Below are 27806 nucleotides of genomic sequence, written 5' to 3' on the forward strand. Positions count from 1 at the left end.
AATTCCATATGTGTCATTTCAATGCGAGTTATGCCAACATCACCTTTACCACTGGAAAGGGGTTGGCACAGCGAATCCATTGATATGAGACATCATGAAGCTGCTCTACTGCAATCCACTATTGCAGCCTGAAGTAATGTAATGTCAATAAATTCCCATGTTACCTTATGGAAAGAGCAAGTCTCATTGGTAGTCAAAATACACACAGTTATTACTCAGTACCTGGATGCACTTGCACTGATACACAAACTCACCTGCAATGGCAGGTCGATCACATAGTCTCCAGCACCAGAGGTGCAAGTGCGCCCACACAAGCCTGCAACTACAGACTATAAACAGGTTTAATTAAGATAGGGTCAGTGTGCACGCACGCCTGGGATGGCAGTCTGCACACTCGATCACGAGCACTGTAGGTAGTGGTGATCACACATAGCAGTCTGCACTGACATTCTGTTCCTGAGTTTACTCAGTATAAATATTAGCACCCACCCACCGGCGAGCTATGGCAGATTGGCCCATGTTAGAGAACATTGAGTCTGTGCCACTTTGTAACATGGGTAGAAAGGGCACGCACACGTTCACACTGCATCCACAGTGGGAAAGTGCCTGGAGGCCGCACCAGAGAATCAGTAAAACCGAGTTGGAAAAAGCTAAAGGTTTAGGGCAACGCTATCTGATGAGTATCTTGTCCAACATGTATCCTCAGCAAAGTGTTGCGTCTTGATGCTGCCATCTGTGAATAGTGCACCAAGTGGCTCCATGGAAAAGTAGAAGATGACAGGACACCATATGGAACCCGATGGATTTCACACTTCATAGGGATCTGTTGTTACCTGCAGGTGCCCATGTGAACAAACTAGTGCCAATTGGAAAAGTAGTAGGAGAACCAGTGAAGGACATTGCTGGTGAATGCCATTCACAACTCAAAGGCGCATATGAGGGTGGGATGGTTGTCTAGGTCGAAGGCAGCTGAGAGGTCCAGAAATATCAGGAAGCCGGGATCATCTTCATCTGTAGTCAAGAGGGCATTGTGTCTGATGTTTAAAGTGGCTGTTTTCGTACTCCAGTGCAATCAAAAGAAGACTGGTAGTCCTGCAGAAGATGGTAAGCATTGACATGATCTTGGAGTTGAACATCGATTGCTTTTACAAGGATCTTGCCAATGAATAGTAGGTGATGGGCGAGTAGTGTGGAGGTCATCAGGGTCTAGTGTGGGTTTCCTTAGAAGTGGGAGTATCTGGCCAGTCTTCAGAGCTCTAGGAAAGATGCCTTGAGTGAGGGAGGCATTGACAATGGCAAGTAGGGAAAAGAGAGCATCCTAGAGAGAGCTTTGATGAAAGATGATGGTAAAACATCATCGTCATAAGAAGTGGCTTTAAGGGAGTTGAGTATGTTAGCCAGATCTGGGAGAGATAGGGCTTTGAAGCCTGACCAGTGCGAGATTCTATGGGAAGAGGTGAGTGTAAGAGATAAGCAGGCTCGGTATCATCGATATGTTTTTGGATGGTCTGTATTTTTTCACAGCAGAAGAGGTTAATGACATTGCACTTTTCCATGGAGTGAGGTATAGGTGGATCTGGCAGGTGGTTGAAGCAGTGCATGATTGTTTTAAATAGCATTCTGCTACTGTTGCTGGTTTCATTAATGGTGATGTCAGAGTACTTTGTTTTGGTTCAAATGATGTGCATTGTTTGGGGGGAGTTCAGTATAAAGAAATCCTCTAGAGTTCTGTTTTTCTCCCATTTTCTTTTCTGTCTGTGGATGGATCGTTTATTGTTAGCATGATCTTTATAGAACTGAAGGCTTTGGCTTGCACTTGCATATTGTAATTGGGGCTTCGATGTTCACATAGCTTTCCAAATAAACTGTTGTTTATAAGGGTATTATGCAAGCAAAAACAAAAAGTAGAAAAGGAGGAATACATATCTGGAAACTTCTTTAATAGGGAACTGTTAATTCTCCTACACCGGGGACACTACTGTCCACTCATTCAATATTACATAAATATAAATAGCGTCACATATCATTGAAGACTCGATTACATATTTTATTTATAGTAATCAAAGGGAATTTGTTATCCTCTTACTTTGCATAAATTTCAAATTTACATTATACAAATATATACATACATATGTACACAAATATATACAACAAGAAAAAACAAATAAACAGAATTCATACAATTGAAACGTAATCAAAAAGTTCCTTTTCACCCCGAAGAAATTAAAGCAAAAACTGAGTGCCCTCCTATTCGTTCTAGGAAGTATACTTCGAGGTAGTCAAACACAATCGGTTTGATTAGATGTAGAACCTAAATGTGAGGATTGTGTCAATGAATATAATTCCAAATTGATTTTAATAATTTGATCAGACTCCTCTTTGTGTAAAGTGTCGACGCGGTCGCGTTTCGGCCTTCCGACCAATCTTGGCCTCCTCGGGACAGGGTGATTCAAGGACCTACAGAAATACATATAATCACACATGAAGTGCTTACCCTTACAGCAGCCTGTCATACTCTCTGTGTTGGTTGGGGCATGAAAATGTCCCATTTGTTTGTAACTAGGTCGTACCTGGTGGCATTTGGCATGCCACATCACCAATCTGCACGCTATCAGAAAATTACAACAGGCGAATCTGGAAAAATGCTTTTGAAAATTTGGTGTGCATCCCTCATCTATGAAAAAATACTCTCTGTGCTACCATCATCCCAAGGTTTGTCACCGGCACCACGAAAGGTGAAAAAGCAATTCAAGCTAGGGAGGGGGAAAGGAAACTAAATAAAAATCAATTATTGAAAAGTGTCCACGTGCTTCAACAACAGTAAAGCACAAGTAACATTAATAAGGGTTTTGGCATCTAATGTGGTGTTAATGTGGTGAGAGATGAGTTCAAGCATTAGGTTTTCTATGGAAAACTCTTTGAAAGTTCTGAAGATTTGGTGTTTTCCTTTTGTTGACCTTGGTTTGTTTATAGTACACAAAGCAGGAAAAATCGCGATAGCACAGCGGTTAGAACAGTCCAAGGGTATGGGTAGCTTTCATTTGATTGTGTTTGGTGATGTTGAGAAGATAAAGTCGACGGTAAGGCCTTTGGAGTGTGTTAGTTGGGTGACATGCTGTACCACATTGGGTGTACTGATGAGGTTGAAGAGTGTCTCTTGTGTTTTTGAGCTTGTGTTGTCTGGGAGGTTGTAGTCACCCAGATGAGGCAGGACTCACGAAAGTTAGAGATTGACACATCCACTTATTGAGTTTGAAGATTATGGGTAAATGTCCCCTTAACAGAGGAAAGGAGGATAGGCTCGGGCAAAATGCTTGTATTGCCACAGCATACTTTTGTTCGACCTCGCCACAGTGTTCTGTCCCCCTATGTACTAGTCCATGAGGTTCCAATTTCCACACACTCCTCTTCAATCAGGAGTATAAATGTGGTAACTGTTGTCTGTGACTCACTGAAGTTTTGTTTTATTTCCAGGCCTGTAAGAAAAGTTGTGGCCAAGCAAAAATTATCAAAAACTGTGGCTGTCGCATGTGGGAGTTTCCGGCACCCCCTGGGACTGAAGTACCCCTTTGTAACATCAGTGAAACAACAGTCAGTACGTCGCCAAGTCTGTTGTTCACTCCTCCATGCGTGCCTCTTTCTGTTACTTTCTCCTATCTCCTCCCTCTAAGTCTACGCCTTATCTTCTGCCCATCGCTTTAAACCGTCTCTTGGTATTTGGTTCCTGCATAATTGTATTTTTTCTCAGCCACTGTCTTTGTCTATTGTCCATGTCTTTGTCCTTGTACTTCTTTGACCCTGATGGAGGCTGAAAAGGACCTGAGGAATGATCAAGTAACAAATACCTGCGGGAGGGAGCATGGAGACAAAGATTTCAAGAAAGAGGACATCTTCTGGGGCAGTGAGGTGTCATTCCCTCAGGCAGCCTCTTGCCCTGCAATGGGTCAGAAAGGCTGCACTGGGAATATCATAACTACTTTGGGAAGGTATACAAACCAGTTTAACCATTTCCAGAGAGATAGACAGTGGTCAATGTTGTACCAGAAGGGAAAAAAACTGTAGTTCTTTGTGACATCAGGACAAAGAACATAGACGAGTGGTCTGTCAACCTCTGGAGGCCCATGACACCTACTCAGGTGGTCCGTGACTGCTTTGAAAATGAATTATTATTAACTGGTTAATAAAATACATATACATCAAAAGCAAGATTTAAAAATGTAAAATAGTCTTCAATGTGAATGAATTTGAAATAAATTGAAAGGAAACATTTAAGTTGGTATCCTTATCTTGATTCGTGAGAGCAGCTCAAGCACAGGAAACGTATTCCTGTATAAATGACTGGTGGGCTCAATTCAAGTAGCACTGGTTTCCACTGACAAAAAAAGGGAGCATGCATTAGAAGCAAAATAGAGAGTGTGATATGCTAGAATTTAGCATATTGCTTTGTCTTTCAGAAATAAAGTAAACTTTGAAAAGATCTAGCCTTCTCTTTATAATCTAAATTTACATTTTTGCATTTTTTTGTTTGTGAATTAAATAGAAAATATCATAATTCGTGTATTTTGTTTGATGTGTAGTACTTTCCGTTCTTTTGTGTATTGTTTTGATGATCAGATCGTAGAAATATCTAAGGTTGTGGTCCCCGGCTTCCAGTACTGATTCTGTGGTTATACAGAAGTCGAAAGGTTAAGAACCACTTGCATGGACCATCTGATGGGTCTTCCATAAGAGGGATGTAGATGGAAGGGCTGCATTATTGCATCCGTCCACCCTTCAATGGCACTGATGCTACATGATTTCTCAAGTGTATGAGTGACACCTACAGGAGAGTACAACTGCAGGGACCTCAATTGAACAATTTATTGAGATGATGAAAAAATACTGCCAAGAGCAACCCTTAAGTAAGTTGTCTGTATATAAATCCCTCTGAGAGTTGTTGAAAGAGCACCACAAAATGTCCCACAGCCCAAAGCTCCTCACATCTCATTTTTAGTTGAACAGTGAAGACACCACTCCATTAAGGGTGTGCAAAGTTTTCATAAGTGAGTGAAGTCCTGCATAGATCACCATTATCAGGCTACATGTGAATCAATGTGTTCTTTTTCGTACATCAAAACCTTGGCATAGTTTCCTCTGCAGTTTGGTAATATTCCTTGTAAATTTCTGTTACCTCTGGAAATAAGTGTGCAGTTTCCTCATCAGTGTATACATACCTCACAAAGAGTGTGCCCTCGGTGTTAATATTACATTCTGAGCACTAGGCACAGCGATCACAGGAAGTGCCCTTCAATGTTTGTGCAAGCTCTATGCAAACATTAGGGCGAATGTCTAACACATCACTGTGCAGAGGCCGGAAGTCAAGGGGGTTAAAACTGTTTTTCTCATGGCTCTGATATTGGACGAACGTTGGCGACAAAGTGCAAAACCTCTGATTTTCATGTGGCAATTCCTTTTGTGAGATAACTTCCTGGCTTATGGGTAGTAATCAGAGCATTGGTGGGAGTTATTGGATGTTTTTGAAAGGAAGGCTTTGCAGCTCCCCACTTCTTCATCTTCGTTCAAGCAGACCTAAGGGGCATGTGATGGATGTGGAAGCTGAGAGCAAAGCAAAAACAAAAATAAAACAAGCACTGGCAAAGCAAATATGTCTCGCCTATGCAAGATCTATTGGATTTGTCAATGTAGTTTAGCCATGTTGTACAGGAGCACAATTGCTGTGCAGCACTGCTGAAAGTGTAAAACAAAGTGCTAGGGTGCAGTCAACGCTGTCAGCGCCGTAGCACATTTTTTTTTACTCTCAATCGTGCTGCACAGCAGGCACTCAGCTGTACAACATGGTTTAAAAAACACTGAAAGCAAACAGTGAAGCTGTTTGGATTTTTCAATGTTTTCTTTGACATGTTGAACAGCTGTATGGTTATTGTGCAGCATGGTTGAAAGTTTAAAAAATGCTATAAAGCAGCCAGCGTTGAACGAGTTATAGTGCTTTTCTTAAAAACTTTTAGTCAATCTGCATAGCAGCTGTGCTGTTGTACAACATAGCTTAAAAACATTGACAAAGCCATTAGATCTTGCATAGGTGAGACCTATTTGCATTGCCAATGCTTGTTTTTAAACGTGCAACAGGGCTGCAGGGAGCATGTGCTTCTCTAAAGCCATCATCTCTCCGTTGCCAGGTTTTACCTTCTAACGGGTTGTCCTGCAGCTGCCGAACCGCTTTTCTGTCTTCCATGGCTGCCCATTAGCGACATGATAAACACTCGTAAGCATGTTCACACATCGGAACTATGGGCCTAATTACGATGGCGATTGGTCAGACGACCGACTGCCATCGCAGTGGGAATGGGATCGCCCGACAAGGAGTCAGCGGTCCCTCCCACCATATAGCGATTAGACCGCCTTGTAGGTGGTCGCAAACTGCCTTTTTCTACTGTGTCTTGTGCTGCGGCCTAAGAAAAGGACAACAGTGGAAAAAAGGCAGTTTGTGCACATTCATGCACCATGTGCCAGGCACCATGAGGTGTCTGGCACATGGTGTATGGATGTGTGGGGGGGGGAATACATGCGCCCCCCAGGACACTTAGCAGTGGCCTACGGGGGCAATAAGTCCCTTTCCAGCTGTCTTTTCATGGCGGTGGGACCACAATGAAGAGGCAGTTGGAAAGGGATATCCAAATCCCTACAGTGGAGCCTACATAGGAACCACCCCCATTGTAGGGTTAGGAATTTGACCGCCGTCCTGATGGGATCTTTGATCATGTTGAAGGCGGTGGTCCTATCCCCGACCTCTGCACTCCAACCGCCTGTAATGTAATCTGCCGGTCAGACCGATTCTGAAGATGCCAGACGGACTGCCACTGATAGCCTGTCGGTGGCTGTCTGACCAATATAGTGATGATCCCCTATGTTAGTGCAATATAACCATCATGGTGACTGTAAGCTTGGGGAAGACATAGAAGGCTGCAGGGAGTGCCAGCGAGTTTTGTAACAGAGCAGAGTGTCTCAAGGTAGCATAGCTTGTGGAAATGCTGGGCATCAGCGACTTGTTTATTTATTAGGCCTTCGGTGGATAAAAGAAAGGAAGTAGCTCTGTACCTCCTAAAGAAAAGCACTAAAATCCATCAGAAGAGAAACGATCAGTAGCCTCTTTCACCTTCATGTAGGTATGTATACTCCTGCCTCTACTTCCCTCAGGTGAAGTGCTTGAAGCAAAATGGAGAGAGAGTGGTTGGATGGGAGGGGGACAAAGGATGTGGGCAACCAGAGCTGCCAACCTCTGAACTGAGAAACCAGGTTTGAGTCTCGTCATTGGCTCAACATCCTGTGATTCTGGGCAAATTACGTAATCTCCCCGTGCCTAAAAAACATGATTGGGAATTTGTGTAATGTAACAAATGCTCACTTAAAAAGCTCCAATACCAAGGCCAGACTGGCCGTAGCGGGCATCTGGCATTTCCACGGAAGGCTGGAAGAGTGGGGGCTGATTTCGTAGCAGTGGGGGCCGGTTTTGTTACTAGGGCCTGGTTTTGGAGCACTGCTGCAGTATTGGCTCCTAGTAACAAAAGCAGCAGTGCTTCACACCTGCAACACCCTCCCCTCCCCCAGGGAAGGGGAGGAGGCTGGTCTGACAAAATTGCCAGGGCTGCTTTGGGCTTCCGGTCCGGCCCTGTGCATACCTTCGGGTCGTATGAGTTTGCGCTATATAAAACAGCAAAAAATGTAATAAGAAATAGTACCTCAATCACAGCTGTGAGCAGCGGAAGGACACTAATTAAGATATATCAATCTGTACTTGGTCTATACGCCACAGTCAGACAAGGAAGTGGTGCCTCCCTGGTACAGCTGAAATAGAAAGTAGCAAAGAAGAGGGATAATGATGCCAACCAATGGTAAGTGATGGGCGCCCTAGGGGCTGGACCAATGTGTGCTGATGAGACTGTACAGGGGACACCGCTCTGCCGTTAATGGCGGACACTAGATTCTGGTACAGCAGAAGGAGAATAGGAAGGTTGAAGCCATGTTCCATGACATTTATATTGATGGGGAGAGGAAGTGGCCTAACTGCTATGGGCGGTCGACCTCGAAGGTGGGGAACCGGGTTCAGTCTCAGCAGGGACGCTCAACATCCTGTGATTCTGGGCAAATCACTTAATCTCTCGGTGCCCAACAACATGGATGTGCTGGTCTATAACGCAACTGATGTTCGTGTAAAGCTCTCTGATGCCTTCAGGTCGAGTTCGCGCTATATAAAACTCCGGACCGGAAGAAAAAGAAATTCACACTTGTCAACAAAAACACTCCAATACAGTTCTTTCCATCCCCTTTGGTGCTTGTAGAGCACACATAGATTTGCCACGTCTCAGCTTCATACCTCCTGAGTCACATCAAAGCTCAGCGAAAGGGACTGATTTGAATGACAGCTTCACTGACCAGTCACAGGCAAGTCCCCTCACCCTTCCAAGATCTAGAGTAGAGAAAAGACTTTGTCGCAATTTTATATGAGTCAGGAAGCCTGTCATGTTGCTCAAACTCATCCCAGCTGCCCTGTGAATGGATACTACTGTAGTGAAAATACCAACAAGAAGTATTTATGTACGTGGCGATATGGTCAGGGACTACCGACCATCCCCCTCCCTTGCCTTGTGTTTCCCCCACAATTATTAAAATTGGACACAAAAGGATTTTCTTTGGAAGGCGAGGGTCCTTCAACCCCCCCGGCCGTATAAGCAAAAAAAAAAATTTTAAATAAACAATATTTACACAATTATTTATGCAGAAAACGTAGTTGACATTAGATTACAATTCATGTAGACAGGTATCAAAGGGCTAACCTTAACATACATCTAATACAAAGTATTTCCTATTCGAAACTAATATTTTGAACCATAATCACACATTATTAATTTTTCTGCATATCCTATTTGGGCCTACGGCAAGGTCGCTAACCGGTGTCAGATCCTTATCAAACAGCCACACCCTCACGTATGAGTGCGCATGCGCAGAGGGCCCGTTTACCGAGAGGGTACTTCCCCCCGGGTTACCCCTGAACGCTCCATGAACTCCATTAACAAAGGGGAGCCCTTGCACTCTGAGCCGTTTAGTGACGTCATAGTGCACGTGCGGGGTGGCCAACCAGCCTAAAGAAAGCGTGACTCCCCCCACCCCCGCACCCATCCATCCAACCAGATGTACCGCCCCTGGAGTTCTAGGAGAGACCACTTGTCCCTCCCCCTGGGCGACCCCATTCAAGGATGGCGCCGTCCCCTAAGGACCTTACATTGACTGCTCACCAATCATGCCTTTACCACCACAGGCCAGCGTAGTTGCCCGACTGTCTGCCCCCCCTATCCTCCATACAATGAAAGGTCATGCCCTGACCTAAGACCCCCTAGCCAGGCCATGATGTCCTCCAATAATATGTCATTGCCCACACCAGTCAGGTGAACACCGTCTTTTAAGAAGCGCCGTCCCCCCTGACACACCCATGTGCTATGCTTTGCAATTGAGGTGACCTAAATAACTTCTCTATTTTATTGTTGATCCTCTTTACCGAGTGATTCAACTCTTTGACAGACCCCCCCACACACCCTCCCCCCCTCCATCTGAATCTGGGTATCATCTGGGACCAAACAATGGTGCAGCCCTGGCCAATCAGCCTACCTCCGAGATTATCTCCTCCATCAGGACCCTTCTCCCCAAATTTACTAGATCGTTTCCCCCCAAGTGCAAGATAACCACTGTGGGCGGCGGGGTGTGTCTGTTCAGCAGTTCTGTAACAAACCCCCTAAACTGACTGAGGCAGAGACCCCTTTTCCCATGGAAGGAAACCCTGAAGCCTCCCTGTTCAGCCCTTTGTCTGTAGTTACCTGCCAGAAAAACAGATTTGACACGCTTCACAAAAGAGTGACCAATAACCCATACAACATGTGCGCCCTTGTCCTGTGATTGCGCACGCAGTGGTGAAGATACTTGCTGGTGATGTGCTGACGGCAGTTTCCACCCTGCGTGACAGGTTCGAGAAACTGAAATATAAGCAAACAAACAAAACAGGCATCAGTCCAAATTGCTATGCCCCCTCACAACATGTGCAGCCACACATAACGCTTGTAACAATTAGAAGACCATCTCCCAATTCTTTTCACCCTGCTATTATACAACCCTCTAGCAGTTGCCTCAGTGGCAGCCGATATTCGGAACGAATGCGTCCCAAAGTGTTTTGGATTCAGACCAGTCCTGCCAATTGTCATAGCCAACACCCTTTTGAATTGCAACTTGGTAAGTGGGGTGCCATCTGCATGCATTAAAAGTGTCCCCCCTACTGCACGTACCCTCTGGCGGAGGAAGACCTCCACGTGCATCACTGGGCAGCATGGGTTAGTTCATGCCCGATGAAGTACCAGCCCCTCACCACGGGCTTCCTGATCAGTTTTTGATTTCTTAATGGTAATTAACAGCGCATCACCTAATATCTGTGCGTGTTCAAGCTGGAGTCCACCTAGCAGATCCTGCTTATTGCTAGCCACCAGCTCCCCTACCCTGAATGCTCCATAAAAGGCTAGTGAAAAGGCAGCTCTAAACAATAGCACTTCCCCTGTTGAACTGCAAATGCCACCCAGGGCATTTAATAGTGATGCCAGCCGCTCTAAACCTATCGGTTGTCTCGTGTCAGTGGCGGTCCCCTGGAGGCGCCGCCACCCCTTCAGAGCCTTCTTCACAATGAAACTATTCGTGGGGTCCTTGGTACCCTTGACCTGCTCAAAGAAAGAAACAGCTGCCATGAGCCGGCTGGCTGTCGCCGCTGAGCGCCCCTCCCTGCAGGGCCGGACTGGGAACCAAAACCAGCCTTAGCAAAGTGCTCGGCCGCACCCCCGGGGTGTTGGAGGTGCCGCCGAGCTCTTTGCCGGGGCCGGTTTTCGGCCGATTTTGTTACAGTGCCGAAAAATATCCCTGTAACAAAATCGGCCCCCAGGGGCCCAAAACCGGCCCCCACCCGTGCGGCGCACCGGGGGAATGCCCGGTGCCCGCTACGGCCAGTCCAGGCCTGCCTCCCTGTGCAATGCGTCTAGGTATTGGATGAAGTTCCCTGACTCATCCCATCTCTCCGTCCAACCCTGCCCCAAAAAAGCGCAGTAAGACAGAAATGCCCCTTCATAAGCTGTTCTGGTCCTGGGCGCTAGGCTAGCTGCCACGAGGTTCTGTAGCTGGGGCACCAATCTGCTAGAGTGTTTCCGGGAAGTGTGTTGGCGTCACCTCTGCGGATGGTAGATGTTCCCTGAAAACCTGCATCTTGGAGCGAGAGAGTGCATCAGCTGCATTATTTAGTACCCCTGGAACATGTTTGGCACTAAACTGTATGTTCAGCTTCATGCACACCAGAACTATCTCTTTCAGTAGGCGGAGTATCATCTTATACCGGGCCGCCTGCTGGTTGATACATTCAACCACTGTCATGTTATCAGACCAGAAAATCACAGATTGATCACACAACTGCTGAGGCCAATCTGTCAGTGCAACCCAGATTGGAAATAGTTCCAGGAAACCTATATTAGTTGTCAGACCACTCTCCTCCCACCAAGCAGGCCACTAGTGTGCCACCCACTTGTCTCCAAGAATGGCGCCAAATCCCACACTGCCCGCAGCGTCAGTCCATAAACCTAACTCTGCAGACGTAGTGGGGGGACCGAGCCACACTACCCTGCCGTTGAAGCCCTATAGAAATGCAATCCAAATCTGTATGTCCTGGCAGACCTCTGCTGGCAGTCTTGTGTGATGGTGCTTCTCCCGCAGACCTGTCATGGTCTGTGAGATTGAGCGGGAGAATGGTCGTGCCATGGGTATCACCCTCAATGCAAAGTTCAGCTGGCCCACAGTCTACTGTAGTTGATGAAGTGTCACTTTGTCTTTGGCCAAACATTGCTGTAGTGCTGCTCTAAATTTCATTATTTTGTCTTTAGGTAACCTAAAACAACCCTCTACCGAGTCCAATTCGATGCCCAAGAATTCTATTGTTGTTGCTGGACCCACCATCTTTCCTGGTGCCAACGGGACCCCAAAAGCCCGCATGAGCATGCAAAATTCCTGCAATGCCCCAGCACACTCCCGAGAGCCCGCCGACCCGAGAAAAAGAAAGTCATCCAGACAATGCATGGCGTGTTGGTGCCCAGTCATCCGTCTAAAGACCCACTCCAAAAAAGAACTGAATTTTTCAAAGTAGGCGCAGGAAACAGAACAACCCATGGGCATACACATATCCATATAGAATTTGCCTTGAAATGAAAAACCTAGCAGATGGTGATCTAGAGGGTGAACCGGCAGTAGCCGGAAAGCTGATTCAATATCTGACTTTGCCAACAAAGCCCCTGGTCTCAGAGCCCTTAGCATATCCACTGCTTGGTCAAAGGAGGCATATTTCACGCTACAGATCTCTTCATTGATGGCGTCATTCAGCGATGCACCCCTAGGCGCTGACAGATTATGAATCAGCCTGAACTTGCCCTCCTCTTTCTTTGGAACCACTCCCAGAGGTGACCAAACAAAATTCTGGACAGGGATGTGATCAAAAGGACCCGCTATTCTGCCCAAACATAATTCTTTTGTAATCTTGGCCGCTGCCACCCCATGATTGGTTCTAACAGACAACTGATTTCTACACTCTGGGGTCCCTTTGTAATCTACCGCTGGGATCCTAAAACCATACAAAAAACCCTCTTGTAACTCCTAGCAGTAGCATGGTCTGGGTACTTGTTCAGCCAAGGAGTCATAGCCAGCACAGCCAGCTGTACATTTTTATTATTCCTGTTTCTTTCTCCCCTAATTTCCAGAGGAAGTGTTACCTCTTTTGCGGCATGTTCTTTCAGGGTGGGAAGGTTGATTACAAATGGAGCATGGGTGCCTAAATTTACAAGTGCCTTGTGCCCTGGTGCATGATCGTTTATTAAATCCCAGCAGACCCCTTTTCATCCCCCACTGCTCCCTGCACCAGGGGCCGTGCCCCCGGCCTGCGCTGGACGAAAGGGCTGAGGTGATTTGGGGGTGTAACCTCTGTTCCAGCTTTGGCCTGGATTACTCTGTTGACTTGCAGTAAAGTGGTCAAACCATGATATTGAGTCAACCTGGTCCCTGGTAAGTGATGAGTCAAATTCCTTAGATTTCCTGAAATTCATGTCATAATCCTTCCATGCTACGCCCCCATAATTATCATGCAACATTGTGACCCTGCTCTGGTAACATGCCATTTCAGCTTGCAAGTCAAGTGAGCGCTCAGCTATAATAGCCATAAAGACAGAGAAGGCCCTAATCCAATTGGTCAAAGTTTCTTCAACTCTGAATCTCGCCATTGTGACCTGCCATTCACTATGTGACATCCAATCTCTCTGCTTCCTAGCATAATCCATTTCCCTGTTATCCACAAGCAAAGAAAACAAATTGACATATGCACCAGCCCAAATTAATTCCTTCACTTCTCGTGTCACATGCCTTGCCAAATGCTCCCTTCTAGAAGGTAGTGTACCCTCGCCTAGCAATGGTAATGGCACCTCCTTACCTATTTCCCCAGCACCCGCTGGCTCTACCATCTTCTCTTTTCCGGCGTTGCCTTCTGGTTGCGCCGCTTGGGGTGGGTTAGAAATACTCGCCCCACGCCGGTTGGGGTAGCCATAATCTTTGCCACCATCTTACGTGCCTCCGCTAAAGGATCCTCCCCTACTTCTTTGGCGCCTACCAAAGATGGTAACATCCCCCCCTTTCCTAGCCACGGGAGAACTGCCGCTATCTGGGCCGCTAGCTCCGGCGGGACCTCACTAACCAATGCTGGTGGCAAGACTGGGTTGGGGCGCTGTGTTCGGGACGGGGTCCCCGTAGATGGCGTGGGGCTGGACGTGGGTACCACTGAGATTACGACTGGGGCCAATGGAGGTAATGGACCCGGTGTTGGCACTGGCGTAGCTGGTGCCGGGATTGCAGGTATGTTAGGAATAGGTGTAGGGGACACTGGTGGTGTGAAGCTCCCTGAGGGACCCTCCCTTGAAGGCCCCTCTCCAACTGGTTTGGATCTTGCAACTTCTCCTTCCTGGCTCTAGCCCGCTTAGGGAGTGGGTACAATTCCCTCCTAGGTTTCAGGGGCACTATCGTTCGCTTGGGCCTGCCTGTTGGCCCAGTCCGGTCTTCCAACCTCTGTCTGAGCTCCGCAACGCCTTTCCCTAACTGGTCCACCTTTCCCTCATCTCCTATTCATTATCGCCATACTGCGCATCATCCCTTCTAGCATGTGTTCCATGCGGGACCATTTCGCACTGTGTTTACTGGCCATCATCTTTCTACCACCAACTGCCAGGTACCCTACACCCTGACCTGTAGTAACACTGTCCTCACGGACCTAGCACCGCTTTTACCTGCTGAAGTTGGGAGTACACAGACTGGCCGTAAGCACCACGCAACTGGGACCGCAGCACACCAGCTAGCCTGGGTGTTGGGCAAGTGCACTCTAGCCCGGTGGCCCTCAGAAGCAGTGAAGTGCAGGCCTGCCTGTGTCCTCTGGTAGCGTTGTCCACAGCCTCACTCCTTGACGTCCAGCACGCGGAGCCCTCCTTAATGTGGTCCTACGAAGGGAAACGAGATTAGCATATAATCTGGACACGCTAAATTTACTCAGCCCCACAGTTGTGGTATTCACAAAATAAATTCACTTAAAATGAAAGCGAGTATCCAGCCGAAAAAACCTTAGAAAAGTAGGTTTCAGAGCACTTTACATGAGCAGCAGTAGTGTTATCATGTACTTAACTCTCCCCCAATTATTTCACCACTGTTCTTATATAACTATCACTGTGCGATTTGGATCTTTCGGCTAATACTGTTAGCTAATTCATGCAGTGAATCACAGGATGTCGAACTCGGTGACCCTTGAACCCGCCTTTTCTGCTCAACAGAAAAGAACACAAGCGGTAAACAAAATGCCCAAACAGCAATGGCCAGTACGGAGCACGAACCCGAGTGCACCACACCGCCTAAGACCCTGCCCCGGTACCCTCCGTAAGACGAGAACAGAAGCGGTACACAATAATGCCAAACACAGCAATGGCCAGTACGGGGATCGAACCCTGAGTGCACCACATTAGACCCCCGTACCTGTAAGCGCAGTGCGTGCACCTTACCAAATCGCCGGGTCTACCGCCGGCCAAGCTCGTCTCCAACGGAAACCCAGAAACGCCGTCTCTCGTTCTGCCGCCTGCTCCCGATCTACGCGATCACCCCGGGGAACCTGCTGCACGCTCCTCCGATCAGACCTACAAGGGAGAGACAAAACAACAGAAGTCCGCCGACGTCCCGACGTGATCCTTGAACCCTGTAACACAAAACAGGAAAAGATAACAGCCTCCTAGGAGGCTGGGGGGCAAAGGGCAGGCCTGGGGAGCGCGGGAACAAGAGAACGCCTCCCGCGCTCCCCAGCCTTATAAACCCTCACCAGTCAGACCAGTTCTAACTGGTCCGAACTCAGCTCCCCCATTTGAACCGAAAGCAATCCAATTGCTTCCGGGTCAACTGGGGGTGACGGACTCATTCACCGCCATTAACCACGCTGGACTCCAACCCTGCCACAGTGTTTTTTTAACGGAGACTGTTAGCCACGACTCGGCATACCGCTCCCGCCTCAACTATCACACGCTTTACAATCAATTAGAAAATCGTAACACGAACGAGCAAGGCCTTATATTCTTAGAGAAGAATACAAAATATCGAGTCGGTCTGATACGTGTTGCGACACCTGTGTTTAGAACTTTGGACACCAGCGTTAATGAGCTCGCTTTAATCTTTTAAGGGTTTATTTTAAAGTGGTTACTATCAAGATGAGTACCCAACAACGACGAAGTCCTATATAATCTTAATATTCGTCTGTAAAGAGAATTTCAGACTACAAGGTATTGAAAATATAAAGCATTGCACATTATACCTTTTGAATCATCAAACATTGGAAATACGCACGAAAAGTGATTACGGAAATATGCTGATATTGTCCTGATGAAGGCGCATTGTTTGTGCCGAAACGCGTTGACAGACAGACATCAACTCCAACAATCAGCTTTGGGAATCATCATAGTTTTTAACTCTTCCCTTAATACTAGAGACTACAATAATTGAATACTGTACTCTCTTCTTCATTGCTCTTTTTTTACATAATTTTCGTATTTGATTGAACATGTTTATCAATTTTTATCAATGTTATAAAAAAATTTATGTGATCATAATTATTGGTTATATTATCTTCTTTTACCTGTGTTTGTATACTGTTATACTAAGTTTTTGCCAGTTATCTACATTGTTTTTGCCTGGATACTTTATTTTGCTATCAACTGGGGGTGCACTACACCGATCAATGGTGAGGCGCGCTTACCGCGTCATGATGACGCGACGGGGCGCGCCCCACCATGGACTGACGACACAAGGGGAGGGGGGCGGTACCCTGCCATAACTGCGGGGGCGTCGATGAGGCCCCCGCCTTTCCCAGAAGTGCTTCCAGTAACAGCTGAGTCACCCACAATGCATCCCACTTCCAGAAGTTCTATGGATGCACTGAACGTGCACTCACGCTGCGCTGCGCAGTTTGCATTGCACGTGGCCTTGCTAATTGTGAGTAAATTGGTGAAATGCTTTCTGCTTGTTGGACTTTGGCCCTTAGGGCAGGTTCACCCCTAGACTTTTTGCGTGAAATGGTGACCTGGCAATGGTGATTTTTGGGATTCTGCGCACTTTCACTGTGTCCCAGTGGAAAGTGCGTGCGCACTCTGAGTGCATGTGCTGAGCTAGGCCTGCCCGCCCATAGGAATGCATGGGGAATGTATGTGTCCCTGGTAGTTCCTGATGCGTGGGGTGTACAGGCTTGAGTCTGGTATGTGTGAACTCGTGTGAGTGAATGCTGCGCAACGGTGTATGCAGCATGTATGTGTCTAGTAGCGAAGCGCCATTTCTAGACATGGCTGTACGTGTGCTGTGAGGGTGCTGGCGTGTGATTGGCTGGAGCTGGCTGGCATGCCAGGCTCCAGGAAGTCTGGATGGGTCTGCCCGGTGGTGAGTGGGAGATTAGCATGAGTGATGTGTGGGAGGAGTGTACCTGTGTCCTGGATGGGCTGGGTTTTCCCCACACAATGCTGGCTCCGCCCCCCTGTGGTGTGTCTAATGACCCAAGCCCTGCCAGTGAATAGAGAGGGTGGCTGAGGTAAACAGAGTACTCAAGAACCAGCTGCGACTGGTTCCGCCCCCACTCTGCACCCTCAGACAAAGGAATGCACTGTATAAAAATGGGGCTGTGTCCCCACTGAAGTTGTTCTCTTCCAGGATCCTGAGGGGGCTGTTGCTGCTGCTGGGCCAGAGGACCGCCACTTGGGGTGTCTCCCTGCCTGGAGACCCAGTGTGCTGGCTCTGGGCCCAGCCTTGCCCCCCCTACAAGGAACTTTCCCTGTGATCCTGCCCTGCTGAGGGCACCTGGAAGCGCTGGGATTATTGCTAGCGCTAGGAGCGCTGAGGATTTCCCTCCGAGCGCCTGGGAGCGCTTCCCTTGATTTGCGGGGCTAGATTTGCCCCCTAGCGCTGAGAGCGCGCCCTATTGCCTGCCAGCGCCTCGGGGCGCTTTATTGTTTCAGCCGGTGCCCACCCGGCATTGCCCCGGTGATTTGCTGCTATTTCTAAACTCGAGGGAGCCCTCGGTTTATTGAGCCCCCGCCTAGAAGTGCCGGAGACGGGCCGCCGCGCTGCCCGCGACGACCCGGAAGTGCTCCTGCCGGCCGGCCAATCCGAGCGCGGCCCGGCAGAAGTCCCGCCCCCACAGCCGCGACCCGGAAGTCAGGCAGGCCGGGGGCAGGACAGAGAAGCAACCGGAAGCGGACGGGAGGCCACCCCGTGCTCCGGTAAAGGGAGAAGCCGGCACCTTTCCTTGACCCCCCAGGCTCCCAAAGCGAGGGAGAGCCCAGGAGGGAAGTGAGAAGTCTGAGGAGAGCCCCGGGACCAGCGGGAGAGACCCGCCTCCGCTGGAGACCAGCCGGTGAGTGTGGCCGTTCTGGAGGGAGGGGCGCCGGGACACATTGTCGGTGTCCGCCCCCCCCCCCCTGCCGCCCTCGGCAGCGCGACCTCGCGCCCACGTGTTTAGAGCCTGAGAGAGGCTCTGGGGGCATTTTCTGTTGCAAAGCCTAGCGAGGCTCGAGAGCCAGAGTGATTTCCGAGTCCCCGGAGGGGGGACTCCAGCATCTGGGGCCACATTCGTGTTGAGCCTTCAAGGCTCCTGGCGGCATCTTTGTTTATGCAAGTCCACGAGGGACTTGCACAAGCCGCCCCTTTTGTTTGTCCAGAGCCACGGAGGCTCAGGGGCATTTCTTTGGTCATGAGCCCTGAGAGGCTCGGGGGCAGAGTGGAAGAAGGAGCCCAGAGAGGCCCCACCCTGGCCCATTCAAGTTAAGAGCCTAGAGAGGCTCTAGGGGGCCACATTTATTTCTTAGGGCCCGGAGAGAGGCTCCAGGCGCCAAAGTGGTTGTGAAGGGCCCAGAGAGGCTCTTGAGCCCCCACTGTTGTTTTTGAGCCCTGGCAGGCTCAAACATTGTTGCACCAGTTGCCCAGCACTTTGTGGGCAACTGCTACGTTTAGGCCCCCCTGACTTTGGGACACAGGGCGTCCTAGCCCCAACAAGGCCAGAGGGCCTAGGGACAGTCACAGGTGGTGACTTACGTGAGTTGGCGCAATTGTTCATTTTGCTTGCACCTCTGAATGTATTGTTTATGCGTCATGTGCCTTACACCTCTGAATGTATTGTGATGCATCATGTGTTTTCCTCCTTTACACCTCTGAATGAATGTTATGCATTGCATCATGTGTTTTCCTCTTACACCCCTACAGGTATTGTAATACATAGGTGGTTGTTTTCTCCCTAGTACAGGTGGTGCTAGTGAGGTCCTGTTACCAGTAATTACTGGTTGTGTGCTATTTTGTGCTATATTCTATGTTCTAAGTGCTATTTCTGAAAGTGCTACTTCTGATTCCTGACAGTGGTCCAGGTGGCCCTGTCTTGTACATATCCCTTGTAAATTCTGCCCGTGCCTCTGGCACATTGTAAAGTGTGTGTTTTATCTAATGTGTTTTGGTGTAATACAAAGGCTATTTTTATATAACCTTGTGTGGAGTTTCCTTTGTGGTGGGCCTTTGGTTGTTGTTGCTGGGGTGCGTGCGCAAATACTTAACCTACATCGCCTCCAAGTTTAGCCTTGCTGCTCGCGCCACGTTACCTAGAGGGTGAGTAGGGGTTATCTTGGCGTGTAACTCCCTTGCCCTGACTTGGGTGTGGTGGTCTCTGACTGACTTTGGCGAAAGCCCTGGCCAGCCAGGGATCCCATTTCCAACATTGGCGGCAAGCGGTGGGATAAGGATTTGTGTTTGCCTTGTACCTTAGTAGCAGCTGGCTGCACCACAAAACTCTGCATTTTAGATGACCACATTTTAAGGGGATTGTGTTTTTTAAATTCCATTGTTTCTTCTCCTGAAGAGTGTCATTTGATTGTGTTCAGTACATTTGTCCCCCGCCCTGCTTCCAGAGTTTGGTACCTGTGTCGCTTTTGGTCAGGTTGAGAAGTCAGGGGTGGTAGAAACTGCCTTACCGATCCGAGGGGAGGGTGTGTGTGGATGAATGGTGTGTTTTCCTGGACGCATGAGTATGAGTTCTCTTTGATAAGGAGATTGTTGAAGTTTTGGAATTGTGTCCTCTTACTTCAGATTGTTCAGTCCCCTGTGTTGCACGTGTCTGTGAGCATCTTGCCAAGATGGAGTCTGCTTTTAATGTCTGGGGTCTGTTTTTGCATGAACTGAGAGAGTTTTGCGAAGAGAGAGACATTGCAGTGAATGAGTCCGACACCCAGTCCCAACTTAGGGGTAACCTGATCCAATGGCAGAAGGATGACTGGGAGCGTGAGCACAGTGCGGAGAGGGCCCGGGTCTCACACCATGAGGGTGGTGGGTCAGAGGGGAGCCCTGAAGAGTCTGAGGAGGAGGAAGATGATAGCACAGGGACGCCAGCAGATAGTGAGGACCCCATAGATAGGGAGTCCCTTGCTGGGTCCAGTTTAGGAGGCAGCGCCTCATCCCTTTCCCTGTCCCCAGAGGAGCTGGAAGATAGGAGGAGAGAAAGGGAGCACCAGCTGGCTTTAGAGAAGCTCAGGTTGGAGCATGCCCAGGCTATGGCACAGCTGGGCATTAGAAAGCAACAGCTGGAGGTTAAGAAGCAACAGCTGGAGACCGAGAGGGTCTTAGCGCAGGACAGGATAGAGGAGGCTGAGAGGGCCGCCACCAGAGGCAAAGTAGCTCTGGAGGGTAGACTATCCCCTGCGCGCAGTGTTGAGTGTCTGGATCCCCCAGGGAGGGTTGGGTCCAGTGGTGGCAGCTATTTAAATCACAGTGTAGAAATTCCCAGTTCCCAGAGTATGGTTCCTGTTTCCCCAGAGGAGGAGAATAGGTTGAGGTTTAGGAACCTTAGGAAACCGTCTCACCAGTCTTGGGTAGACTTTGAGGATGACTGTTGTGGAGCACTGTGGGCTTGGGTAGAGGTTCACACTGACTCTGATTTTGAAGTCTTGTTTGATCTTATAGTCAAAGAGCAGGTGCTCAGTGGTTGTTCGCCAGAGTTGCGCCAACACCTGTTGCAAGTTGGATTTACTGATACAGAGTTACTGGCAAGGGAAGCCGACCGCTGGGAAAGGGCCAGAGGTTCTCTAGGGTCATTGGTGAGTGACTCCAAAAGTAGTGGTTCAGGTATCCTCCAGCCCAGCGTGGTGGAGGAGGCTCAGTGTAGCCCAGCTAGGTCCCAGGATAGCGAGGGGGGTGTAGGGGCTCACTGCCTGGCTCAGTGGAGCAGGAGTGAGGGGGAGACCGAGGTTCCCCAGACGCCCGATGCCCTGCCTCAGGACTTGGATGGTTTCTTGAGGGAACACCAGGTTGGGGACCTAGGCTGTCCTGTTAACCCAGTTGAGGAGGATCTCCTAGTGAGTAGAGGACCTGGAGTGTCTGTAAACAGAGCTCCTGTGGTTCTAGAGTCTGGCAGTACCGCTCCGGTAGGGAGGGTACAGGAGTCCAGAGTGAGGAGTGATTGGGGGAGTTCCCCAGTGGCTGGACCAGTGGGTCAGGGACTACCCAGTTGGGCTAGGTTCCCGTGTAGTGACCATGGTGACACCACTTCTGGTCTGGGGGATCTTCGCGCACTGTCAGGTGGACAGGGAGCGGGAGATCTGCGCCAGACAGACAGTCACACGACAGATGTGACATTTGTTAGCCTCAGGGGGATTGCGTGTGAATCCCCAGAAGTCCTGGAGTGCCAGGCAATTGTTCCACCGAAGGTTCTAGACCGGAGGTTGGAAGGCCAGGTTCAGGGTCAACCTGACCTGAAGGGTAGGATGACTGTAACCAGTGTCCTGACCTGTTCTTCTTCCAGAGGAACTTCTCCAGGTGGGAGAGGGCAGACCTCTGGAAGGGGGTGCAGAGGGTGGGAGAGCCCACCTCTGACCCCGGTGCAACCTGAGTGGATAAGTCCTGGGTTGGAATGGCGTTCTAGGGGTACCCCTCGCAGAGGGAGGAGGAACCCTAGGAGAAGAGGTAAGGGGAGGAGAGCCTTCCCTGAGACTCCTGGTCCGCCTGAGGTTGTAGGCCCTAGGCTGGAGTACCAGTGGCAGTCTAGTCCTGTCTTGCAGACAGGAAGAGTGGAGAATGGCTCCTATGTGCCAGGGGTTACTACCCCCCGCTCTGCGAATTGGCATGGACCAGTGGCACCTGGGTGGCCCAGGGCCTGGTCCTGGCCGCGGACAACTTGGGAGTACCAGTGGGGTAGCCCAGTTGGTCCAGACAGTGTGTTTAGAAGGAATCCCATGGGTTCACCGTGGCGTAGAACAGGAGGGTGTCCCTGCAGTTGTGGGCCCGCGTCCGTGTTCTATCGCCCCAAGCAGGGAAGTCCATCACGGTGGTGATTGGTCTCCCCTGCGTTTTGGCTGGAAGGGGGTTATGTTGGACTTTGGCCCTTAGGGCAGGTTCACCCCTAGACTTTTTGCGTGAAATGGTGACCTGGCAATGGTGATTTTTGGGATTCTGCGCACTTTCACTGTGTCCCAGTGGAAAGTGCGTGCGCACTCTGAGTGCATGTGCTGAGCTAGGCCTGCCCGCCCATAGGAATGCATGGGGAATGTATGTGTCCCTGGTAGTTCCTGATGCGTGGGGTGTACAGGCTTGAGTCTGGTATGTGTGAACTCGTGTGAGTGAATGCTGCACAACGGTGTATGCAGCATGTATGTGTCTAGTAGCGAAGCGCCATTTCTAGACATGGCTGTACGTGTGCTGTGAGGATGCTGGCGTGTGATTGGCTGGAGCTGGCTGGCATGCCAGGCTCCAGGAAGTCTGGATGGGTCTGCCCGGTGGTGAGTGGGAGATTAGCATGAGTGATGTGTGGGAGGAGTGTACCTGTGTCCTGGATGGGCTGGGTTTTCCCCACACAATGCTGGCTCCGCCCCCCTGTGGTGTGTCTAATGACCCAAGCCCTGCCAGTGAATAGAGAGGGTGGCTGAGGTAAACAGAGTACTCAAGAACCAGCTGCGACTGGTTCCGCCCCCACTCTGCACCCTCAGACAAAGGAATGCACTGTATAAAAATGGGGCTGTGTCCCCACTGAAGTTGTTCTCTTCCAGGATCCTGAGGGGGCTGTTGCTGCTGCTGGGCCAGAGGACCGCCACTTGGGGTGTCTCCCTGCCTGGAGACCCAGTGTGCTGGCTCTGGGCCCAGCCTTGCCCCCCCTACAAGGAACTTTCCCTGTGATCCTGCCCTGCTGAGGGCACCTGGAAGCGCTGGGATTATTGCTAGCGCTAGGAGCGCTGAGGATTTCCCTCCGAGCGCCTGGGAGCGCTTCCCTTGATTTGCGGGGCTAGATTTGCCCCCTAGCGCTGAGAGCGCGCCCTATTGCCTGCCAGCGCCTCGGGGCGCTTTATTGTTTCAGCCGGTGCCCACCCGGCATTGCCCCGGTGATTTGCTGCTATTTCTAAACTCGAGGGAGCCCTCGGTTTATTGAGCCCCCGCCTAGAAGTGCCGGAGACGGGCCGCCGCGCTGCCCGCGACGACCCGGAAGTGCTCCTGCCGGCCGGCCAATCCGAGCGCGGCCCGGCAGAAGTCCCGCCCCCACAGCCGCGACCCGGAAGTCAGGCAGGCCGGGGGCAGGACAGAGAAGCAACCGGAAGCGGACGGGAGGCCACCCCGTGCTCCGGTAAAGGGAGAAGCCGGCACCTTTCCTTGACCCCCCAGGCTCCCAAAGCGAGGGAGAGCCCAGGAGGGAAGTGAGAAGTCTGAGGAGAGCCCCGGGACCAGCGGGAGAGACCCGCCTCCGCTGGAGACCAGCCGGTGAGTGTGGCCGTTCTGGAGGGAGGGGCGCCGGGACACATTGTCGGTGTCCGCCCCCCCCCTGCCGCCCTCGGCAGCGCGACCTCGCGCCCACGTGTTTAGAGCCTGAGAGAGGCTCTGGGGGCATTTTCTGTTGCAAAGCCTAGCGAGGCTCGAGAGCCAGAGTGATTTCCGAGTCCCCGGAGGGGGGACTCCAGCATCTGGGGCCACATTCGTGTTGAGCCTTCAAGGCTCCTGGCGGCATCTTTGTTTATGCAAGTCCACGAGGGACTTGCACAAGCCGCCCCTTTTGTTTGTCCAGAGCCACGGAGGCTCAGGGGCATTTCTTTGGTCATGAGCCCTGAGAGGCTCGGGGGCAGAGTGGAAGAAGGAGCCCAGAGAGGCCCCACCCTGGCCCATTCAAGTTAAGAGCCTAGAGAGGCTCTAGGGGGCCACACTTATTTCTTAGGGCCCGGAGAGAGGCTCCAGGCGCCAAAGTGGTTGTGAAGGGCCCAGAGAGGCTCTTGAGCCCCCACTGTTGTTTTTGAGCCCTGGCAGGCTCAAACATTGTTGCACCAGTTGCCCAGCACTTTGTGGGCAACTGCTACGTTTAGGCCCCCCTGACTTTGGGACACAGGGCGTCCTAGCCCCAACAAGGCCAGAGGGCCTAGGGACAGTCACAGGTGGTGACTTACGTGAGTTGGCGCAATTGTTCATTTTGCTTGCACCTCTGAATGTATTGTTTATGCGTCATGTGCCTTACACCTCTGAATGTATTGTGATGCATCATGTGTTTTCCTCCTTTACACCTCTGAATGAATGTTATGCATTGCATCATGTGTTTTCCTCTTACACCCCTACAGGTATTGTAATACATAGGTGGTTGTTTTCTCCCTAGTACAGGTGGTGCTAGTGAGGTCCTGTTACCAGTAATTACTGGTTGTGTGCTATTTTGTGCTATATTCTATGTTCTAAGTGCTATTTCTGAAAGTGCTACTTCTGATTCCTGACAGTGGTCCAGGTGGCCCTGTCTTGTACATATCCCTTGTAAATTCTGCCCGTGCCTCTGGCACATTGTAAAGTGTGTGTTTTATCTAATGTGTTTTGGTGTAATACAAAGGCTATTTTTATATAACCTTGTGTGGAGTTTCCTTTGTGGTGGGCCTTTGGTTGTTGTTGCTGGGGTGCGTGCGCAAATACTTAACCTACATCGCCTCCAAGTTTAGCCTTGCTGCTCGCGCCACGTTACCTAGAGGGTGAGTAGGGGTTATCTTGGCGTGTAACTCCCTTGCCCTGACTTGGGTGTGGTGGTCTCTGACTGACTTTGGCGAAAGCCCTGGCCAGCCAGGGATCCCATTTCCAACACTGCTGCTTTGCGGCGTTCAAGTGCCAGCAGAGAAAGATAGTAAAGAACATCGACGGTCCGCTGTGAAAGCCTTGAGGTTAAAAGGGATCTGGGACAAAAGAAGGCTGTCCAGCCTGACATCTGCACACGTCACAGGTCGGCAACAACCTTGAGACAACCTCTAAGACTCAAAGAGTGGATTTCAATTTCTCCTCTTTGGAAAGTGATTAGAGATGTTTAATCCTTAGGTGTATGAGAGGAGCAACATCTGGTAGATTATTCAGCTTGTAGCTCTACCAGGACAAGAGGCTAAAGTCTCTCTGCTTTTCATTTAAAGCAAGTGCACTATTCTGGTGCCTTACCCTCACGCACTCATTTTTGCACAGATCAGACTTGACGCGTCCAGCACTCAGACACCTCCAGGTTCACATGCCTTATCAATTTCAGAGAGGCTCCAAGCCCGGGTGCTTAATGGGCACCTTAGAAATGTGGTGAGTGACAACTGTTCAGAAGAAGTACCATGCAAACGTTTAAGACAAATAAACATTATTTGGGGTTGCTGTAGCCTTTTGGTCTGTAGGGCACTGCCCAATGGGCCGGCTTGAAAGGGCGAGTGGGTGCAGGGCCGGCCTTAGCACTGGTGGTGCCCGGTGCAACTATATTTGTTGGTGCCCCCCCCCCACCAATGGTGATGATAGTGACCACCTCCACCACCGCCTTTTAACAATGCCCCTCAAGTTTCAATAACCACTCTCTGTCAGATGCATTTAATTAGTTATATAGCGCCACTCATACCAATGTAAGGTGTCAGAGCACTTTACATCACACACATTACACAGAGACAATCAATCATATGTGTGTAAATCAGCATATAGGAAATGATACATAAGCCAGAGGACTGCAAGGTGTAGGAGTGGCACGCCACCCATAATGGTAGGCAGTACAGTTTAAGAGTGCTGGGTCTGGAGAAGCACAAACTCAGAATTTAAAATGGAACAGCATAGTTGGGGGTTCTTTATTAATAAGAATCAATTTCTATGCAAATGAACCCTTTCTGCAACATTAATCCATGCTCTAATCTATACTTCGCAGTGTGCATGCAGTTCCTTGTTGACAGTTCATAATTCACTGTTCTATATTAGTATTTTAACTTATGAACTGCAAGTAACAAAGGGAGGTCTCTTACAAAAGCAGTAACCCGCTGACCTAGTTACATTTTATATGCACTTTGTGATCTGCCTGGTACACTTTCTTTGCGGCAGGCACATTAATCTTCTGCGCTATTTTATGGAGCTTTCAAAACCTCAACTAGACAAACATCAGATCACTCCCCGGGAAGAACATGAATCACCAGAGTTTTCTTGACATTTTTATTGTTGCCTGGAAATTGCTGGAGGCAGGGAACACACCGGATGCTCTTAAAACCAAAATAAACTTGCAAACACGACGGCCCCTGAAGTCAGCTGAGCACAGTGCGGTGGCACCGGTGGCACCGCCCTGGAGCCGGTGTGTGGGTGGTGTTTTGGTTCCATAGCCAGCCCAACCTCGAAGTTTGTTCAACCTCCATCAACACTCCTACCAGTTTTACTAATTCCTTCCTGGGTCCTACCAAGGGGCGAGGGACCTCTCCCTCCCCTCTCTCTTACTCTGAGCCTGCAGTTAAACATTTATTTAAGCCCTTTGTCCTGTTGTACCTACCTTTGTCTGTCCCTCGCCTCTGTTTGTGTTCTATCCGCTCACCTGCCTCATCAGTACAGACTCTCATCTGGGTGTTTACTGTATCTCCTCAGATCACTGTGTGTCTCTGTATGAATACAAGCTGTCTCACGACCTGCTGAGGTGCCACTGCCCCCTACAGTGCGAGTGAGTATATAAACTTAACATTACTCAAAATGCGTGAGAGGGCAGCAGGGAGTCACGCAAGCGCCTCAGCGACTGGTGTGTCTAGGAGCAGACGTGTTTGTGCCAGGCAGAAGGAAATGACTTCAATTTCATGTCTCTCTTTTCTCGCAGAGAAGAGATCTTCGAGCTCACCCTGTCATCAGCTCAGTGGCCAAGTGCGATGTACCTGGTAAGATAAAGAGCAACATTGGATGGAGGGGGGGGGGGGGGGGGGCTTGCATTTGGTGAGGAGCTATAGAAAAAGAAAGCAGCGTGAGAAGGGGACCCGAAGGGAGGATGGAGAGAGAACCTGGGTGAAACTGGAGGAAGAAGGGACCTAGAGGAAATATGGCTAGGGACTTACAGGCTGGGGGTGAGTGGGAAGACCAGACAGCATTTTCCAGAGGGGGTGGGGGTGTTCGCTAGGGAGATGAGTTTAGTAATTTCAGGAGTGTGTGAAATCGCTGAGTTTTGCCCTTGTGAAGCTTCAATACATTTTACGGTTGAAATGTGATTTGCTGGTGACAGTTTTATGCAAGGTATAAGTCACACGAGATATGGCAGACATCTTCTGCTCAAACCAGGCTCACACAAGCAAAAAATCGACTCAGAATTGTATAACACAACATTTACAACTTTCTCAAATTTTGAGAATGTTATTGCAATTTAGCAGTGGCCCACAGTGTGGCCTTGAACTTGGATTTTAGGGATGTTGTGAAGACCACGTGAGCCGTGGCCTTTAAGATGAGGTCCCTGAAAAATAAACCAAGTGTGAATGCCAAAGAAAGTACAGAACAGGCTCATATCTGTCAGCTAGCCCCAACCCTGTGCCATGTTGTCTGCCAAGGGCGGTAAGCATTAACGGCCAGATTCATCATACTAAAATCGGCTCGCAAAGGGCCAGATTCTGAGAATCTGGCCCTTTGCGAGCGCAATTTTTGCATTTGGGATTCATCATCCCAAATGCAAAAATCGCTATAGTAGAAATCGCTATATTGCGAAGAATCGCATTTAAGGAATCTCAATTAGAGATTCTTTAAATGCTATTCATGAACCTTTTTTAAATTGCGAATTCGCAATATGGGGCCGCTATTTACCGTGAAGTGTAACTTCATGGTAAATAGCGAAAACTTAGAAAAATGCACTTTAGTGCATTTTTCAAAGTTGTATGTTACACGCACACATGTCCTTTGGACATGTGTGT

General features: G+C 49.5%; 1 protein-coding gene across 1 annotated transcript in view; it reads left to right on the forward strand.

Moving 5' to 3' along the window:
* The window catches only part of LOC144766909 (epithelial sodium channel subunit beta-2-like), a 175565-nt gene that overhangs the window by 119701 nt on the left and 28058 nt on the right, over positions 1-27806 (forward strand). The window contains exons 5-7 of the mRNA XM_078650611.1: positions 3475-3595; positions 26512-26584; positions 26735-26792. Of these exons, the coding sequence (XP_078506737.1) occupies positions 3475-3595; positions 26512-26584; positions 26735-26792 (252 nt within the window). The remainder of the gene's footprint in view (positions 1-3474; positions 3596-26511; positions 26585-26734; positions 26793-27806) is intronic.

The sequence above is a fragment of the Lissotriton helveticus genome, chromosome 7 (assembly GCF_964261635.1).
Source record: "Lissotriton helveticus chromosome 7, aLisHel1.1, whole genome shotgun sequence".
Classification (NCBI taxonomy): domain Eukaryota; kingdom Metazoa; phylum Chordata; class Amphibia; order Caudata; family Salamandridae; genus Lissotriton; species Lissotriton helveticus.